This window comes from Pygocentrus nattereri, chromosome 23 (genome assembly GCF_015220715.1).
Source record: "Pygocentrus nattereri isolate fPygNat1 chromosome 23, fPygNat1.pri, whole genome shotgun sequence".
NCBI classification, from domain to species: domain Eukaryota; kingdom Metazoa; phylum Chordata; class Actinopteri; order Characiformes; family Serrasalmidae; genus Pygocentrus; species Pygocentrus nattereri.
Genome location: NC_051233.1, coordinates 10318290 through 10339261, shown reverse-complemented (window position 1 = coordinate 10339261; position 20972 = coordinate 10318290). Strand labels below are relative to the sequence as shown.

Below are 20972 nucleotides of genomic sequence, written 5' to 3'. Positions count from 1 at the left end.
TCTGTATATACTAAGTATACTATAATATACTATAATTTGAATATCTGAGTATTTATTATGTTAGTTCTCTGTTTAGTTTCTCTGATAATTATTCAGAAGTGATGCCTTTTTTAAGTAACAGTCACTTTAGCCTAAACTAGAACATATTTCATCAGCAAAGGACTTAAAACAGCTATTGTTAACCTGAGGCAAATGTTAAAGGGCTCATAGTATGTAAAAAGAATTTTCCTCATTTTTTTTGCAAGCAAAGATTTTGATGCAGTGTATATACCTAGTAAAAGTTACAAATCATACAGTTCACTTCCATATATGAAAAAAAAAAAAACAGCCTATCTTGAATTCTTTGAATTTCTGCGATGTCACAAAAACTAGCTCATTTACATACATTCTCTCAATCAGCCTACAGCAGTTTAGCCCTGACAATTCAGACTGGACTGCTTTATGAATGAGACACAATTCAGGGCTGTCAATCAGGACCGAGCTCATTAACATAATTCAATCTTAAAGGTACAGTAACAAAAACTCCATGTTTAATTCTAATGGACAAAGGAAGAGGTTGAAAAAAGGGTGACGTAAAACTTAATTTAGGTTGTTTTGCTACACAAAACCACATAAACATTATAGGTGGACCTAAGGGGGAAAACTAAATATAAGATGTAAATGTAAATAGAAATATAAGATGTAAAATGTAGGCTATGGGCCCTTTAAGAAATGAACAAATTATAGTTTTTGTTCACCACATTTTAAAAAGCCGTGCAACAGAAGAGAAGCCTCAGAAATCAAACTGCATTAAAATTCTCAGTCGATAAGGAAAATTCTCAGTGCAAAATCTGTGAGAAGAGTCTGCTATACCATGGAGACAAAACAAGCCTGATGAATCATCCCAAATTTGTAAGCACAGTGATCATTTTATAAGTACCACCACACCCAGTTGACACTGCATCTGCCTTTGTCATGTAACTGCTTTGGTTCTTTTTTCTGCTTTCTTTTCTAATTAAATAGTTTAGCAGGTTTAAAACGTGACAGCACAAACTGTGGATCTGTTTAGATAAAGAAAACTTTTACAGCTGCATCAGAGTCATTTATATATGCTGTTACAGGGCAGAGGACGCTCTGCAGCCGCAGCGAGATCATCATATTTTAGGAAATTATTATTTTTAACATAGTTAAACATAGTTTAACATAGAACACTGCAGAACAGTCTGCTTATCGTCTTCATAAAGGAGCTGTGTGACTGCAGGCTTTCAGTCCAGTAGAGCACACCTGATTATTCTCCAGGGTATATTTTGGTTTGTCCATCTGAATTTACATGACCAAATCATGTAATCAAGGCAAATTATTCAGTAACTGCATGAAATAAATGTCATTTTTAATTTTATTTATATTTTTATTTTTAAGCTCCCTCAAATTAACAGAAAAACGTGTTTTATGATCACACATACTGCTATATGCTTACAATTTACTGCTTATTTCTAAAAATAATTTTTAAAGAGCAGATCACTGATGAGACGCCATCTGTTTATAGTTTCTAGCCCAGATTTGCGGAAAAATGGGACGACTTTCAGAAAACAAAATAAATTGTGAGTTCAGCTTCTTCTATTATAAGGGTTTAAAATGACACCACCATCTATTTGACTGGAAAGAAGACAGTCACAGCCTCATACGACACCCACATTTTGACTGTAGCTTATGAAATATGAAAGTTATGAAGAATATGATTTTGGAACCACTGTTGGTCGGGGAATGACACCAATTTTTCTGAATTTCTGCACACGTCCGAGTGGTTTGACGTGAAATGGTAATATGGAAATGGTTATATGTAAAGCAGAGATTGGTGAAACTAGGACTGTTTTGCCTTACAAAACCCTGCATTTATCATGTTACCATGAAAGGCTTTAAAAAAATACCTATTAGACCAAAATCATATCTCAAAATTATCATACAACCACGTATCAAGCAACTTTACAATTTCATATAACAATCTTTTCTATAGAGTCTGGCTGCAGATATGCACTCTCAGCCTCTCATGCCTTATCCTGGTTTTATTTTGAAAGTTTCCATAAATAATTACCTTATTTTCAGTATGACAAGGCTAATATATGTTCAGTGTAACTGCAGCCATAACAGCCAGATGTGGATAAGAGTTTTGATCCCTGTTATAAAAATTGAGGACGTAATTTGACTGGATCTACACTTAACTCAAATGGCTTGTGTTTTGATGGATGTAAGACGCAACACGCAGTGCAGCTGGTGTGGGTGACAGACAACTGGAAAAACCTGAAATCTTATTTCTTTAAAGGGTGATTCTGAAAACAAGTATTCAAGTAGCCATCAACAAGTATTCAAAGCCTGTAAAATGCTGGCTTTTATGCTAAAACGCCCAATGCCGACATTGGCTAAAGGGGTACAAAGCCCTCCAGCACTGGGCTGTGGAGCAGTTGAACCACCTTCTCTGGAGTGATAGAGCTCCATGCAGTACCTTTGGGATGAGTTTAAGTGATCCAAAACTGATCATCCAACATCAGTACCTGACCTCACTAATTCCTTATGGTCGAATGCAATCAAATCCTCACAACAACATTCCAACAAATAGTGTAAAGCCTCCCCAGAAGAGTAGGGGCTATGCGTAAGTTCTCTATTAACACAGATGACTAGGTGTCCACAAACTTGTATATGTATGACACCCAGATATCCCTTAAACCAAATACTGGGAATTTGCCTAAAACCGTGTGCGGTTTTCAATGAACCCCTTGCCATGGCAGTGATGGATGCACCCAGAGTCAAGCCCACCTTCAACTTCTCGGAAGATAGGTTGTGTTTGGGTGTGAATACATAAATATATAACATCACACTGTTCCTTGTAATTTCTATGACTCTGTCTATGTATCTGTGGCTAATACATAAACATTGAATTAATAAAACAGGTACATAAACTGTTAATCCATAAAAAGAGCTTCATAACAATGACTAATACAACTGGCTCATGACACCAATTCATAACTCATACTTTAGCCAAGAAGCTGTTTTTCAAGCACTACTAAAGTGTTCCTTGCATAAAAACCTTGTCAACATAGCTACCACTGATCTCTGTGAGTAATGCACCTTTTAAATACACACTTTTTTGTGTTTCAGAAGCTACCAGGACCTTCTAGATCCATCTCTACTCGATGTCCCAGAACCTCATCATTTGCAAAATAACCAACACTACAAACCTGAGTCATGACAAATTTCTAGCCAGAATATTGCATTAAAAGCCCTTTATCGTATTATTAATATATCGCTGGTGCTGGAACAAAACCCTGAACCCCAAAACTTTGCAGGAGAAGAAAAAGCCTGCTTTATATTTAATGTAAGTCAATGGAACCAGACATTTTTCCAAGTCTTTCTGGGACATTTCCTTTAGTCAGTTCATCATACAATTGACAGAGGTGCAAGGTTTTGTTGAAACAGCTACAATATCTTTATTGTTGACCTGCCATACCTGTTAGCAGTTTAAAGAACATGCTAAGCGAAAGAGCACACTGTGTCTTTGGACTCCCTTGTCAGGAGGTAACACTGTGTATTTTACAGCAAACAAACAAGCAAAATAAGAACCAAAAGCAGACGTTATTCACAATCCCCACTATGTGTCAGATGAACCACTGTTATTCAGAAGTTTGGAATCACTTCTTCAAAAAGGCGGAATTAATGTTTCAAATAATCTAAAACCAACTTTGTTGCAGATACACGTGCTATATAAACTGATTCAACTGTATAAAGCTGTATAAAGCTGTATCCCAGAGGGATGAGCAGAGCTGTAGATGACTGAATAAAACAGCTATTATCTTTTTCTGTATCGTTTTTATTTTAATCCACACTGAATACAGTGTCATTGATTAAAATAGCAAAAATTACCAATACCAACTTTTGGACAACAATGTACCCACAAGCGCACACACACACACACACACACACACACACACACACACACACACACACACACACACACATATCTGTCTCACCCCTGCTCCTCCATCATCTCCTGCAGCTCCATGCATTTCAGCTCCACTCGTCTCTTTCTCTCATGGTCCAGGATCTCACGGTGAGCCTTCTTCACCAGCACAGGCTCCGGTTGTTGCACACCTTTCTCTTCCTCAGGCTCATCGTCAGCTTTGGGGTGCATGGCAGGCTGCAGGGGGACCCCATTAGCGGCATCCCCAGGGGAGGGAACCCTCGCCCCGTCGTACATGTCCACAGCACTCTGGAGAAAGAGGACAGACAGAGTCAGTGATGTTGAGTTTGGACAAAATCCACAGGAAAATTAATTTTGTATTCAACAGGAGGGCTGAGATGGAATTTGCAGGATTCAAGCAGATTTTGTCAGGCTCTAGTCAAGTTTTGGCAGATTCGGATTATGGCAGAATTTTGTCAAGCTGCAGTGTGGTCCAGGCAAAATTTTGCTGGGCTACAGTTGGGTTTAGACAGAATTCTTTTGGTCTACAGTTGGGTTCAGTTTCAAAACTTGGTGCTATGGTTTAGGTTGGACTGCAGAATATTCACAGGCTATAATTATTCTTTGTTGAAAATGTTAGGCCAATTTGCTGATTTTAGCATGATTATTCAGTTATCAGCAGTTTTAAATCCTCCATTAAGCCCTTTATGGTTATCCCCAGATTAAACTCAACTCAATATATCATTCAATAAACCCTGAGTGTGTTTATACACTATCTATTACATTAAACTGTAATAGAAGTCATTTGTCAGTATCATATACATCGCCAACAAAGATGGCAGATGAGAACCAGCTTAATGAGAAAAGCTTAAACAAAAGCTTTAAAGAAGTCAGAAGACACCATGATGACAAAGTGAAACTTCTGATCTGACAGTATTACAAGTCTACAATAAGTCATACCCAGTTGGTCACCAAGTGGTCCATAAACCATAGCCAGCAATTCATCACGATCTGATCCAAGATCAGTTTGCAGATACAGATAGCAGCTCTAAATGTCATATCCCCTTAGTGAACTGATGATCGGATCATTTCACCACTCAAGACATTCACTCTGAGCTAGATATTAATAATTAACCTCTCGTGGCCTTTCTGCTCGGCTGCGTTGATAAAGCTTGATGGTTATCACTGTAGACAGAAATACTTTTTTTTGCAAGGGAGTGAAATATTTTTGATGACAGGAAAGTAACATATTTCATCACTAATGCCTACAGCAACCTTGGTCTACCGTGCATGTGTCAGTAAAGAGGTTTAAGGTTTATCTTCAATGTTGATAAAGCTGATGTTAACACCAAAACGGCAGATTCACATGCTGCTAACGTTGCTGAATGTCCCTGATGCTTGGGGCCCACTCATATGAGTATGTACAGATACATATACTCACCCACATAAAAACACAGACGTACATACCAAAAACCTCTGTGCAAATGTGTTGTGTCTGCATTTGAGGGAATAGTGGGTTCTGACAGAGACACAGTGGATAATGTCGTCATTGTGTAGATAGGGGCAGAGGGAAAGAGAGAGGGAGAGAGAAGTGCTATCATCTCCATCTCTTTGGGACAGAGGCCAGAAGTTGCTCCACTAATGGACTCATTTTTCACAATGGAGAAAACTCAACCACATCGCTTAATCACTGTCACTGCCCAGAGTGGTCAGGTGCTGTCCACGGAAAATGCCCCTCTTGGCCTGTGGGCTCTAGGTGTCCCTCTCTGATGTTGTCCCATTAATTAGTAAGACTTAAGACACATTCCTTTTTTTTTCTTCAAAATGATAAGTGAAATATAATGAAAATGGACACATTGGATAAGCCCATTTGGTCATATTCTAATGACGAGTGTGGGAGTAGGACTAGATTAAATTTCATAAAACCATATTTTGGTGAAATATCAAGTGACTGGGTGTGAGTGTGTGAGTGACTGTCTGTGTCTGTCTGTCTGCCCTGCGATGGACTGGCGACCTGTCCAGGGTGTGTCCTGCCTTCCGCCCGATGACTGCTGGGATAGGCTCCAGCAGCCCCCCGCGACCCTGACGGAGAAGCGGCTTAGAAAATGGATGGATGGATGGATCAAGTGAATGAATGCCATTTACTTGTTGAATTCTCTGGCTTGGTAAAAACGGTGCTGCATGTTGTATTAAACCCAAATTTCTCAAATCGTTTGTGTTACATGAGCATCCCATTCACTTGCACTCCGAGCTCAGTCTTCACTGAATGTTGCAGCCAAGCTCAATAACAGTAGCGGCAGTTGAGTCGCAGATTTCTCAGCACAGTTGAATCAAAATGCTGCGAGACCCCGCTGCTGTATGATGAAGCTGCCTGACAGATGAGGCCTGTCTAGTGGATCAATTTACTAAAGGCTAAACCAAGTCTGAAGGCTTTCACTACCCCAAGAGGCTGCCGGTTCCTTCTATGTGTCTCTCTAAAGTTCACTCCCTCGATAACATCCTGCACTAACTCTAAGACTGTAACTAACTAGGATGAGGAAGTCTGGCTTAGACATTCAGGTAAGGGGCTTCATTTCAAGAGCAACTCTGTGGTAAAATGCTGATCATGAAGGTCTGAAAAAGGCTGACACGTACTGTTTATCAACAGATGTACTGGGAAAAAGGAGCTAATGAGTTAATGTAGACTTGCATTTATAGACTGCGCAGCTTGGTGTTGACTAAAAATTACTGATGCAAGATCTGATTTGGCTCTTTCTCACACTAGAAGAGAAGCTGAGCCAAGATGTGTGCAATGGAAGAGAGCACTAGCTTATCCTTTATGACAAATGCAATAGATCCCTATGAGTAAGCAATATGGCTAAAGTCGACTGGTAAAAGCAGCATAAACTAATGAGTTTGTTCAGGACAATGCCCTACAGTGTGCTGAATGCTAAACACACAAGGTGGGGGAGAGCCAGCCATGCATTGTGGGTAAAGTCACGAAGCATTGCATAGCTAAACAGGTGGCTCGGCAGCAGGAGGCATCATCACGGAATTCATTATCCACTAAATCACTGCTTCAAAAACACTGTGACTTGCATGCACACACTCTCTCGCTCCCTCTATCCTTCTATCAGCCTCATCATCTTTTCTCCACCCTCCTCTCAATCTGCACCTGTCTCCCACCTTCTCTCTAATAATCTGCATACAAGACATTTCTGGAGTCAAAAGGATTTGAAAGAATTTTTATGTTTGTGTCAGTGTTTTGGGAAATGGACTGCCCTAACAAGCTCTTTCTGTCCCCTTCCTCTGACCTCAACCTTTAAATCAAACCAAATCTCCCTACAACAAACGTCGTGTGGAATACCAACAGACTGGACTACTTGCTGGCCATTTTATTAGAAACATCCATGCTGTAGTACATCTGTTTGTAGCATTATTTGTCTTAAGCACAGAACTGCTCTTGGCAGGACATTTTGGAACAAAACCATGTATCTCCAAAATGATAATTTACAGGAGAAGGAATAAACACAGCATTTTTAATGTAAGTCAACAGAACCAGACATTTTGGGCTGTTTCTTTTGGTCCATTCATCATGAAATTCAAACAGAATATAAAGGACAACAGGCATTTTTAAAATATGTCACAAACTGAAAAATGATAAAAATGGAGAGTTTTGTTCAGACAGCAGCGATATAATATCTGGTTATGTTGCTAGAAAATGACAGGCGAATGGGGCAGTCTGTAGACATCTAAAATGGCAAGATTAGAAGATACTCCACCTGCATAAAGAAGAGGAAAATATCAGAATAATTACAGAATAGCAGAGAAAATTGGACACAACTTTGCCTGGTAGGTCACCAACACGGTCCCCATCAGATAAACAGCATTTTAAGCTTTCATCTACTCTTGATTTGGATCTGATAAAAAGATCACAAGCATTTCTATCAATCCTTTATTTTATCCTAATACTGTGAGAAGACAACTCAACACCGTGGGTCTGAAAGGATGTGTAGCTGTAAACAAGCCATAACTAAGAAGCAGACATACACAAAAAGAAAAAAATCTGCACTACAGTGTTAAAACTGGACATACAGGTTAAAGCTTACTTGAATCATGAGAAGCAGAAATGCCACCAACGTCTAAGACTGAACCTTGGAAAAAGTGCGGAAAAAATATCTGTGCAGATTTTTTTATAAATCTGAAAGCAAGTCAAATTTGCCTCGACATAAAGGAAACACTTCACACTTCTAAAGAACGCTACTGGTTACATTATAGGAAAAAAATAACTCATTAACACTGCATTCTATGATAGCCACAACCTAACACTTAACTCAGAAAGTGCATTTCTGTGTTCCACTACAGATCTCATCCCAAAAAGGCAAGTGGTTAAAGCTCTGCATGAGAAAACAGAGCTGCATTTGTGCCCTTTGTCTTTTATAGCCGCTGATAATAAGCCTCCTCTCAAAGCAGTAAAAGTGTTTATCATAGACATAAAACAACTTCACAGATTGATGCTTTTCCAAAGTCTTTCTAATCGAAACATCAGGATCTGGCCTGTACCTCAGCTGCCATACAGAACAAACAAAGACAGTGTTTAATAGAGGGTGTGCCCCATGTTACAGTACATGTTACGGACACAATGTATATCATTCACTGGTGACGCTATGGCCTTGGGAAATGCTTAGACCTCCACTGTGTAAGCATCTGCCATATGTTAATGGAAGCTGTCCAACTGATTAAAGATCAGCTCTGCAGGATTTTGACCTTAGTTAAGTTTCAGCTTCACAAAACCTAACAAATGTAACCACTTTCACTTCTCACTACATACTGAAGCTTACATAAATACATAAAGATGGAAAAAAGAGGTTGTACGCACACACACACACACTCACGTGTATGTATATATATATATATATATATATATATATATATATATATATATATATATTTCAGCAAATAAAAAGTAATTGTGCATTAAAATATGCAGAAGTGTTTTCTTTGTAAAGGATGTATTAGCTTACTTGGTAACACTTTATTTGAAGGCTACCTACATAAGAACTTCATGACGCATTCATAAGCACTGAATAATGTGTTTATGAAGCACTACTTGAACATTTATTAAGTGCTTATGTCGGTTCTCGCAACCTGACATAAGATGTTTTATGAAATAAATGACATTTTACTGACATAATAAGAATAAACGTTGAACATATTTACAGCACTAAATATATTTAAAACACTATACATAACTATTTATGTCAGCATTCTTAAGATCATTATACTGATATCAGGTTAAATATGCCTGGAAACCCACCCCCTCTTTGCTCCATGGCATGGATGCAAGATGATTGATGCAATTATGTGTTTTAAATGTGTTTAGTGCTGTAAATATGTTCAACGTTTATTCTTATTATGGCAGTACAATGTCATTTATTTCATAAAACATCTTATGTCAGGTTGCGAGAACCGACATAAGCACTTAATAAATGTTCAAGTAGTGCTTCATAAACACATTATTCAGTGCTTATGAATGCGTCATAAAGCCCTTATGTAGGTAGCCTTCAAATAAAGTGTTACCGCTTATTTCAACAAAGCTTGTCATTTGAACGTGGGTACCAAGACTTTTGCATATTATTGTAAGTTGCCATGGTGATGTAACTAGTTTTTTAGTGGTTATCAGTCATTGTGAGACAGAAAATCCAGGGTTTGCTCAAACTAAGCACATCGTTTACTATCTAAGTAAGACATCCTACTGATTATCAGCTTGTTTTCCCCATCACAACCAACACAAACCTCTTCTAAAATGCCAGAAAAAGGACAGGAGGTTCTTCATTCCAAAGAACACTGAGATGAATCTCCATCCCTGCATCCCCTCATGTGGTGAAATGGGATCTGGCGAACAGATGCTGGAGTCCATATGCTAATGACGTGTGCCTTCTTGTTTTTAAATCGTATCATAAAGCCAATCAGTGCTTTAATTTTGCTAATGGGCATGTCCCACTCATCAACAATCTGCATTGTTTAGTTATGGGATCGGACCGAGTTTGGTCTTGGGAATTTGTTTTTTCATGTAGTGAGTCGCAGCCTGTGCTGCATGAGATGTCACGAAATTGACAGAGCACAAAAAGAAGCAGTTAATTAGGCGAGGTTCTTTGGATGCACAACCCAGCGATATTGTTGACAGTGTTTTCCTCCAAACAACAATTGATGCCATTTAGATAAGCAATTTCATATTTGTTGTATTTGGAACAGGAGGTAGCTGTCAGAGCTAGCTTCTGGTAATCAATGGCTAATAAAGGCAACATGAGGAGACAAAGCACTTGTATTGATTGTAGAAATCTCATAACTGTATGTGGAGCATGCAGACATTGTGCCACTGTGCTCTGGGAGGATAATAAGTAACAGCACACATAGCAGATATGACTTCTGTGCTCAGCGGAAGTCTTGGAGCTCTGTGTGTGCGTCTGCCTGCATAAGCACTTGTAAAGTACTGACAGCTAGCTATAAAGTCCCACAGGAGAAGCAGGTTTCTCTCGCGCTCCCAGTAATTGCGCAGACTGCTGGATGTGCATTTCTCTCTCATTCTCAAAGTCCCCTGCCATCTCCGTCTTGTTTTCTGCTGCTGCAGTTTGCTTATTCAAACAAACAGCGGCAGTAAAAAAAAAAGACCTAAAGGAAAACCAAGTAATTTAAATCATGATAAATGTCATATTGATGAAATCTTAACATTCCAAACGGATACTGCTCACTGTGACTTGACTTGTCAAGGGCTAGGGCCATATCTAGGATTAAAATGTGAGGTCCATTTGGCAGAAAAGTATAGAAGCTTATATCTACCACTTGAAAAAGAGTATATCATTATAACAGGAAAGTTTCTCAAAATTCATAATTATGACCTGGTATCTCATGACTGTGACATAAGGTCTCAAAACAATGAGAATATTTTCTCATATTAAGATGTTAAGTCATCATTATGACATGCTGTGGTATGATTATGAGGAGGTAAGTCATAAATATGAGACACCATGTCATAGTTATGAAAGAGTAAGTCATAATGAGGACACATTGAGCTATTATTACGAGACACTAAGCCATAATTATGAGATACTAAGTTGTAATATGAGATAGCAAGTCATAATTATGACATAGTAAGTTATTCTTATGAAGTACTAAGCCTGTAACATCTCATTATGATAAGATAGCAAGTCGTAATTATAAGACATGATATTCTTAACCTGTACTAGGTCATACGTATACCAAAGATACCAAACTCATTATTATAAGAAAGCAAGTCAGAATTATGAGATTCTATGTCATAATCAGGAGAGTGATAATCATAAGTGATCATTCTGGAAAACCTTCTCGTAATTATGACTTACTAAATAGCTATATTTTTTTTTCAGTAGTGGAAATGGACATCAATAGAAAAGTGGCCAATTTCACATACTGAATAAAGGACGTGAGGCGTTGTTCCAACGAACACTGGCAAGATCTCCATCTCTACATCTCCTCGTTTGTTAAAATGTAGTTTGCTTCTAGTGAACAGAAGCAGCAGTCCATATGATAATGTGTGAGGTGAAATTTGAAAAGTGAGATATAACAACATAAAATCCCAAGCTTTTGTTAGCGCTGCAGCTTCTAAGGTTTAATGCATTCAGCACAGGTATATACATTCATATTTGGAATTGGTCGTTGTTAAAACATACCATACAAGGTGCTGACCATTTGTGTTTTCAAACTTCAACATTTTGATCTTTTCTTTGATGCCTAAACATGTCACCTTAGACCCAACACACCTCCTTTTGATCATAATGACCTAATGATCACTGACATGCTATGTAAGATCTAAGGCTTTGATTCTATTCTGTGATGCATCAGCCAAGCGCTGAATAAAGTGAAAGGTGGTCTCAAGAACAACAGACCTAGATGTCAGCGTGCTAAATGTAGTCCCCACAGCCAGGCCGTCTTACACTGAGAACGCAGCGAATTAACCCTGCCTACTCCAAAGAGGCTGTAAACTTCCATTCTCACTAAATAAACAGCTCCCACTAGAGAATTCATTATCACCTCACCAGTGTCTCCACTAGTCTCTTTTCACCTCTCTCACCAGCTCTGGCACTATGGCTCTATTGATAGAGGTAATGGAGGCCTAGCCAACTACATTTCATCTCTTTCTCCTGAGGGTCCTGTTAGGAAATCTCTGGGCACCTAACAATTTGAATTCAGAGCAAAGGTTTATGGATCTTGATTTTAATTTCTGTAGCATTAGTAGTTTTATCCTATACATAGTACACTTTTTATGTCTAACAAGTGGGGGTTGGGCAGTGTGGGTTGGGGGGGTGCTGGAGCCTATCCCAGCTGTCCAATCATTTTACCGTACAACTTTAATTTTATTTGACCTTTTTGATCTTTTGTTCATCACACTGTACACAATATAACCTATAGTACTTATTTTCCATCGGAAGAGCTAGGTAATGTTCATATTTTTTAATGTGTCAACATTTCAGCAGAGTTTGAGTTATTTGATTTAATGCGGAATCTTTCCTGTATGTATCAAGGACAACTATCCAGGCAGCTTAGCCTTGTAGAACTTCCTCAGCCTCAGAATTGCAAACTTGTGAGGTGTGAAAAGTTCAGAAACCATCTCTTCCCTCTGTTTTAATAATAACATAGAACTAAGCATTGTTGTGAGGAGCTCTGCCATCTGGGAGGAGCTGCTACTCCTCCGCATTGAGAGGAACCAGCTGAGGTGGTTCGGGCATCTGATTCGGATGCCCCCTGGACGCCTCCCGGTGGGGGTGTACTAGGCATGGCCTACCGGGATAAGGCCCCGGGGTCGTCCTAGGACCCACTGGAGGGATTACATCTCCAAGTAGGCCTGGGAGTGGCTTGGGGTCCCTGGGAATGAGCTGGAAGAAGTTGCAGGGGACAGGGCCATCTGGGATTCTCTGCTCTCCCAACTGCTACCGCGACCGTATCTGGATTAAGCAGTCAACGACAATGATGATGATGATTGTTGTGTGTTCAAAAATACACAATAATGCAACTCAATGTCAAATACAAGGCAGGCAACTCATAGCTTTCTATGAAAAACGGCATCAAGTTTGGTTTCAGGTTTTAGCTGATCGTCTAGGCTAATAAGTGATAATTTACACATATTAACCTTTTTGAACCCACAGAAAACTATTGAATGAAATCCAAAATTTGAATTTCATACGGCCCAAACCATTAGCTACGGTAGATCATTTTACCATTAAGTTGACTGGCTATTTATTATTATTGTAGCAACAAATAAGAATAAGAGCTTTCTTCCAACTCAGTTTACTGCTGTAACATCTGTTGGTAAAACAGGGTCCTGCTATATTGGTTCATACTAATCACATTTGACCAAATCAACAGGATAACAGTAAAAGGAGCATCTTGCTTCTTTTATATAGTGGCAGAAAACATGGCAGCACACAGAAAGCCCCATTTCTACATGCTCATCTATTTTACTACAGCCAGCGTGGACATGCACATGACCTGACTACTCTGGTATCAGATTTTAATGAGTTAAAGGGGTCAAAGAAAGTCTCTGAAGACAATGTTGTGTACAATATAAGGTTTAGGGTTAAACTAGCACAAGCTGGCGATTTAGATTCCGGTCCTGAACTGTCCTAGCATTAAATCTGAGGTTTTATATATGTGAACAATGATTATTCCAGAAAATACATTGAAGCCAGTTGGGTACATCTTCCTTAGAACATTATTCATTTTCTTTATACTTCATATTAGTTCAGAAGATCTTCTGTTTATATTGTTTATGCAGATAGAAGGCTCAAATGTGTGTACCAAGAATTGGAAACATTTTTGATTTGATCTATATTAAGACTTTTCTACTATTTCTATGCAAATCAATAGTCTTATTTAGCAATGTACAATGACTTTTTTGGCCATATGGTCTGAAATAAATCCTTCAAATTGGTGCTCATACAAGCTCGGATATATTCGGAAGTGGCAACCACTGCCATAAGCCAAACAAAACAAGACTTTACCATTCTCATAGTGAACTTTCGGTGATGCCAGAAAGTTCACAACCTTTAGCTTTACAGTGTCAAGGAGCTAAAGCTCTCGAAAAAAAGCTAATAGGTTTGTGTTGGCCTTGATGATTAGCACTGTTCATTCCAGCTACGGAGACACCCATGCGCTACAATATGCTATACTGGAGCTCCCCCTATCTCCTGCCCACGCTTCCATACACTCTCCATTTTGGCCCGGCCTGACAAGCCGCCGATGCTATTTTTTCTTGAGCTGCGCTCTCCCCAGACTGCCTGCAAAGAGCTAGCAGCCTACAGACCCAGTAATCTATTCCAGCCTCCGTTCCCCGGCTCTCAGAGGGCCTACGGAAATAAACGGACCACTTCCAGGCACTCCAGCCTCTCCGAGAAGCCATTCACGTCGAGCTGCTAACGGAGGCGCAGAAATAGCGGCGAGCCAGAAAAACAGTCCCCACAGTGTCTTTAACACAAGGTGAGAACGATTTTTTAAGGGACCTTGAAAGGTGAACAGGAATTCAGAATAGTTACAAGTTTTCACATATCAAGAAAAGGAAAGAGGTGGAATTTAATGGACCTCTTTTCGAACTTGTTGAAAGCAAGACTGGAAGAGTGCCAGAGCAATTGCTGTGCGGTTCAGCGAGAGTGAACATGTCCAAAAGTTTGTAGACACCTGCTCATCCAATGTTCTTCCTGAAATGAAGCGTATTAAAAGAAAGTTTGTCCTTGTTTGCTGCAGTGACAGTTCACTGATGTGAGAAAACAAAGCAGCAATAATGAGCTCGTCACCAAAATGAACCCAGAACCAGTTCTGGGTGTGGACTCAAGTATACATGGACAACTGTGAAAATGCCCTCAGGCGACATATTTTAATTGCAATATGATACTATTGCACAAAAAGAAGCTGTTCTTAGGGACCAGGTTAGTGTATCTGACAAGTAGATAAACATGAGACAGCGATTTGAGAGAGTACAAAAAACAGAGATGGTTGATAACAATTTCAAAACTGATATACTGTACAATAACAAACCAGGAAGCTCTTTTTCACGTTCATGACCATCTGTGTGTCAAGCTTGCTGAATAAGTGACTACAGAGAAACCATCCTCGATATTGATTGACCAGTTGTGGATAACATATGCTGTTCCTTCATGAGCGCTCAGCAGAAAAAAAGTTGACAGTTTTGCAACCTAAATGCGCAGTTTTACAATGCAAAGCACGTTGCGCAGGTTAGAACCGTTTTTTCAGTGGTGAGAGGTGTTGCTTTATAGACGACAATAAAAAGAAGTGCATTAGTGGGCTTGAAATGGCACAGTCTGAGCTCCCCCTTATTCGACTGATGCACATATTTAAATTTAGTAAATCGTTTTTTTCAGTGCAGCTGTGTCAGAGATGGAGATCTTCTCTTTCACAGTGCACCCATGAAAAATAGACACTTAAAAAACAGAGGTGGGTTAAGGACAGTGCAGGACTGAACTGTCACAGCAGTAACAGCTGAAAGAGTGAGACGGAAAGAGCTGATGGCTAGACTGAAACCGAGGAGCAGGAAATGAAAACAGGAATTATTCAGAGCAGGAGGACAAAATATGAACTACACAGGCGGCAGGTACAAAGACTGCAGCCGCACTGTCCTGACACCACCTCTCTAACACAGTTTACACGTGAATCACATCCTACACACACACACACAGCTACACTTCAAACACTGTTACTCCATCTGCTCTGTTCTAACCAAGGACAGACTTCTGGTTATTTTTACAATCCAATCACCTCCTAGAGAGAGAGACAGAGAGAGAGCAAGACACAGAAAGAGTAAGAGAGAGTGAAACAGGCAGAGTGAATCTGACAGAGAGAGAATCAGAGAGACAGACGGAGAGAAAGGGAAGGGAAACTGATCGAGAGAGAAAAAGGAGCAAGAGAAACAGGAATCACAAAGGGGAGGATTGAAAGAGAGGGAATAAAAGTGAGAAAGAGAGAGAGAAAGAAAGGGATGAAGCAAAGAGAGAGGCAAAGTAAGAGGATTGCTGGGGTGAGAGAGAGCAGACAGGACAGAGAGGACAGAGACAATTACAACACGGTGATGTTCAGCTCCTCTCTTTCTTTCCTCTCTGTCTTTCTCTCGCTCCCTTTCTTTATCACCTCCCACCATCCCATCAGAGGATGCGGTTCAGTCAGTCTGAAAGCTGTTCAGAGTCAGTATGGGTGTGTGATATGGACGTTTATATGGCTGTCATTTCATTAAATGCACTGTAGTTAATGTATTTAACCATTTAATTACAAAATAGCATTGAAATCCATTGTGTACTTTTTTTTTACAAGTTACATTTTTTGTCCTGCACTTGTTAAAAGAAAGCTCCGCCTCTGAGATTAATACTAAACCAAAACAAAAATATCAACTCTAGATTTCTAAAGGTTAAGCAAATTTTGCTCAGTGCTTTCTTCTTTAGACTACAGACTTGTTGAAATCAGTCAAATCAGCTGTCATTTAAGGGTTTACCCAAAAGAACCCCCTCCCCCAAAACCGTCTCTCTCTCTCTCTCTCTCTCTCTCTCTCTCTCTCTCTCTCTCTCTCTCTCTCTCTCTTTAATTACCAAATATTAACTCTAGTTTCCCCCAGGCTCATTTTACACGAACGTCACCCATTTGGAGCGGATTTCATTAGAAAACGCTTCTCTTTTTTCTTTTACAGTAACAGGTCTGTGGGCAAAAACAGAGTGTGAATAAGTAATGAAGACAAAAAAATCCCCTGATTGTTTCCAACTGCTCCCTGTCAGACGAGCCCTTTATGAATTCCCCTTCCTACTTTAATACCGCCACCTCTACTATAATAGCTTTTCTCCTTCTGTCAAAAATGGCATTACTGTTAGGCGACATGGTGGTCCTCTATCTTTAGCTCGTCGGAAGCTAGTTGAAGCTGATAGATCTCGAGGGTGCCGTAGGAGCCGGTCCTTTACTCAAGCCCAGATTGGTTAATTTCACCAAGTGGATGGCTTGGACCGCCCGGGGAGGCGAGCCTGTGCTTCCTCCAAAATGATTTCAAGCTTTATTGCGTCTACTGAAAGAGAAGGGGCGGCCATTTTTGCAGGAGTAAATCCTCTGTCCTCGTCTGGCCAGTCTGCTTTGCAGGCGGGGAAAAAGGACAAAGACCTAAAGCGGTTATCTGTTCCGGGAACTGGAAATAACCTTATGGCCGCGCGGCTGTCCGTGAGGACGGACGGAAATTGGAAAGTTGAGTTTAGGAGGGAGATTAAATGCCTCTTCTCCTTTTCTTTCTCTCTCTCTCCACAGATGATGGGGTTAGGGAAGCCATTGTTCCAGCCTTTTCCCTAAGGCCCTCTCTGCCTCACTGAAGAGGAAGATGAAGAAGAAGAAGCAAGTGTGCTGACAGCATTGTCCTGCACCCAAAAAGTCCTACAGAAAGAGTAAAAGACTAACACAGCAGAGAGCACAATGCGCTGTGTTAAACAGCGAAAAGGCAAATTCATGCTTCTGCACAGGGAAGAGCTGCTGTGATCAGCTATCTGAACCAAGCCTCAAACTCCTGATCTAGATGCAGGGCTGTTTTACAGAAACATTCTATCTTCTTTCCTTAACTTAAGATCTGACAGGTCAAGATAAGAGTTTTCACAAATTCGCATGACAGAAGCATCTTATCTTAATTTAGGAATCTTATCTGACCTTACAGCATCTGATCTTCTCTCAAGTTAAGAAATCTTAACTGATCTTTGATCGAAGTCAACAATCAACTATCATGTCTGTTACCTAGCAACAGACCATATGCCAAAGCTGAAACGTAAACACATACTCAAAGTAATCAAGCTAGTTAGCCAGGCTGCTACCGTTAGCAACCGTTACTGATGTTAAAATGAAGTCAAACAGAACTAAAGCGCGATAAACTGGAAGTTAAGAATATCGTGACAGCGCTTTGTACTGTTCTCAGTGTTGCCGCTCTCTCTAGTTTCAGTTTCAGTTTCCCAAATGCTTTAGCCGAGCGCGCTAACATTATACCTCCTAACTAGCTAATAAACAGACACACGTTCAGCTCGGTCTCCTCACTATTCACCGCCATCACTGTAATATTTTATCTGATGAGTTTTCATCAACATTAACACACAAAGGTAACAAGAGGGGACAGTGGAGATTGTGTGTGCAGCGTCTGGGGTTTTAAAACGCTGTTAAAAAAAAAACCCTCACAAGTCAAAGCACCATTTTCAGTGTAGATAAAAGTAACTAACGTCATTATGCCAGCTAACTATTCTACCTGTGACTGCACAAAACAGTAGAAACAGACGGTTAACACCTCTGGGGGAAATCCCAAAGTTAGGACAGAAATTAGGAAATTTAGTCAAGTTTGTTTCTGTAACAATGTTTTCTTCCCTGTATTTAATGGCTTATGAACTTAAGAATTGTTGTCCTGTAATAGCTTCTGTCTTAAATTCATTCCTAACTAAAGCGTTCATGATGACCAAGCAGATATCAGTCTTAACAAGTTTCTGTCATATGGCCCTGATCTATACAGACACAGTAACTTCTCCCATAAGCCTGGTGCTCTGGGCCTCCCAAGTCAATCACTGCAGCTCTCCCAGCCTTTATCATGATCATTAAATTAGATGTTTTTCTCTACTCTATGCCACCTAATTCAATTTTACTCTGCCCCATTCTGTTCTATTCTAATCTATTCTGTCCTAATCAGTTTTCTTCTGTTTTGTTCAATTGTATTCTATCAGATTCTCTACCCCATTCTGTTCTTCTGTGTTCTATGCTATTCTATTCTGCTCTGTTCTACTCTATTCTATTTAACTGTTTTCTGTTTTTACATTCTATTCTGTTGTATTGCATTCTGGTAAATTCTATTCTTTTCCATTCTGTTCTGTTCTGCTCTATTACGCTCTGCTTCCTCTATTCGTTACTGTCTGCTTTATTATACTCAATGGCATTGTGTTTTACTGTATTCCGTTGATCTATTGTGCTCAATTCTATTCTATTCTATTTTGCTCTGCTTTGTTTTATTAATTTCTGTTCTGTTCTATTGTATTCTGCTTTGCTTTCGTTTATTCTACCTGATTCCATTTTGTTGTTTGACTACATTCTATTCTAATCTATTCCATTTTTGCAAATAAAGAGAACTGAATCTGTTCTGTCTGTTTGCCTCATGTCTACTCTGTTCTACTATGATCTGATCTATTTTGCTCTGTTCTGTTATCTTTTGCTTTCTTCTGTTCTATTGCATTCTGCTTTATTCTGCACACTTATAAAAAATATGGTTCTTCAAGTGCTCTTTAGTACAGGCAATGGTTCTATTTAGAATATATACAGAACCATCTGCATGCTTAAATGGCTGTTTGCATGGTGAAACTGTTCTTCAGCCTGATGGGGAACATGTGACGTGATTCTACACAGAACCTTTTTGAAAATGATTGACAAGCTTGATACTATAACAATATAAGAATCCCTTTTGGTGCCATATAGGACTACTTTCAAAAAGGTTCTATATAGAACCCTTTACAAGACATACAATCAAGATGTAAGAACCGTTTCACCATGCAATGCACAGAACCACTTAAGCATGAAATGGTTCCATATAGAACTCACAATTTTGAAAAGATCCGCTGCCTTTACTACAGAACCCTAGAAGAACCATCTTCTTTTAAACAGCATTCTATTTAGTTTTGTTTATTCAATTCAATTCAATTCTATTCTATTCTATTCTATTCAATTCTTTTATAAGGTTAAAGTAACTATAAGATGTTCTCCTGTGTGAAGGCGCTTGCATGCTGCTGTCCACCAGAGGCGATAGGGAGGCCTGAGTAATTATGTGTGCTCTGAGGCACAAGCTCCAGGTCCAGAGGAGAGTGCTTTCGGTTCAGCAAACATGCACACATTCGTCACACTGCACCCTCGCACAGCCAGCAGGCCAAAACACTGTGACCTATCGCATAAATCACACACACGCATACACACAAACAGCCTTTACAGAGCGACTTCTGAATATACGCTCAGCAATGCAGAAATACACAGTGAAACAAATGAATTCATCACTGACCTCTAAGCAGAAAGCTGTTGATCAAATAAAATAACACAAAGTGAAGGTGAGGGAGAGAGACAGAAAGAGAGAGAGAGACAGAGAGAGAGAGAGAGAGACAGAAAGAGAGAGAGAGAGAGAGAGAGAGAGAGCGAGAGAGCAAGAGATGCTTGCATAAGTCCTGCATTTGCATTAATGTGCACCCACTCTTTCTCCTGCGGCACAGAAGCTCACCTCTCCTTCCTCCTCTCCACTGAGTGTCTGTGTGGTTGTGATCTCCTCTCTGTTTCTGCTTTGGGCTGCGAGTCTGAATAACTCTAATTGACAGAGACTGATGGAGTGCGAATGCCTCAGAGACTCGAAGTGCTATCTGTCAATTAGACATGCCTCTCTGCCCCCCAGCACCAATCAGACGCTGCTCTTGGCCCTTCCTCTGCTTCCCAGGCCGTTCTCCAATCGCCCACGGCACTGTCACTCAGACGGGACCCTGAGCTTGTCAACCTCCTGCCTAACTCTCAGCACTGCGGAGACGAACAACCGAAATACATACAGAGCCGATCAAACAGTCCAAAACCATGGAGGCGAATGTGTGCTGAGTTGACAGATTCTTTAGGAACTTGCAATATATGGGTGAGTGATGTATTATCACAGACAATCAGGGAAATCAGTAAATTATAGCTGAATGTTACAACCGATAATTTAGCATCCTAATTTTAGCCTGCACTCTATTCTATTCTATTCTATTCTATTCTATTCTATTCTATTCTATTCTATTCCAGACCATTTTGCTCCACGTTAATCTATTCTATTCAATCCTGTTCTGGTTCATTTCATTCTGCTCTGTTCTACTCCATTATGTTCTGCTTTGTTCTATTCTACTCTATTCTACTGACACATGTGATGAATAGGTAGTATGGTGGATAACATTCTGCCCCCCACATTCTCCACCCAGGCGGGAATACCGCAGCTCTGCTATATATAGTCCTTGGGCAAAACTCTTAACAT

The 20972-nt window shown here is 39.8% G+C and overlaps 1 protein-coding gene across 3 annotated transcripts in view; it reads right to left on the bottom strand.

Annotated features, from left to right (window-relative positions):
• The window catches only part of srrm3 (serine/arginine repetitive matrix 3), a 124295-nt gene that overhangs the window by 61999 nt on the left and 41324 nt on the right, over positions 1-20972 (bottom strand). For 2 of the 3 annotated variants that reach the window (XM_037533370.1, XM_017714884.2), the window contains exon 2: positions 4002-4240. In XM_037533370.1, coding sequence (XP_037389267.1) covers positions 4002-4228 — 227 coding nt within the window. In that variant the 5' untranslated portion in view covers positions 4229-4240. Of the gene's footprint in view, positions 1-4001; positions 4241-20201; positions 20313-20972 lie in introns of those variants that run through there. The other variant, XM_037533371.1, reaches the window with a different exon arrangement.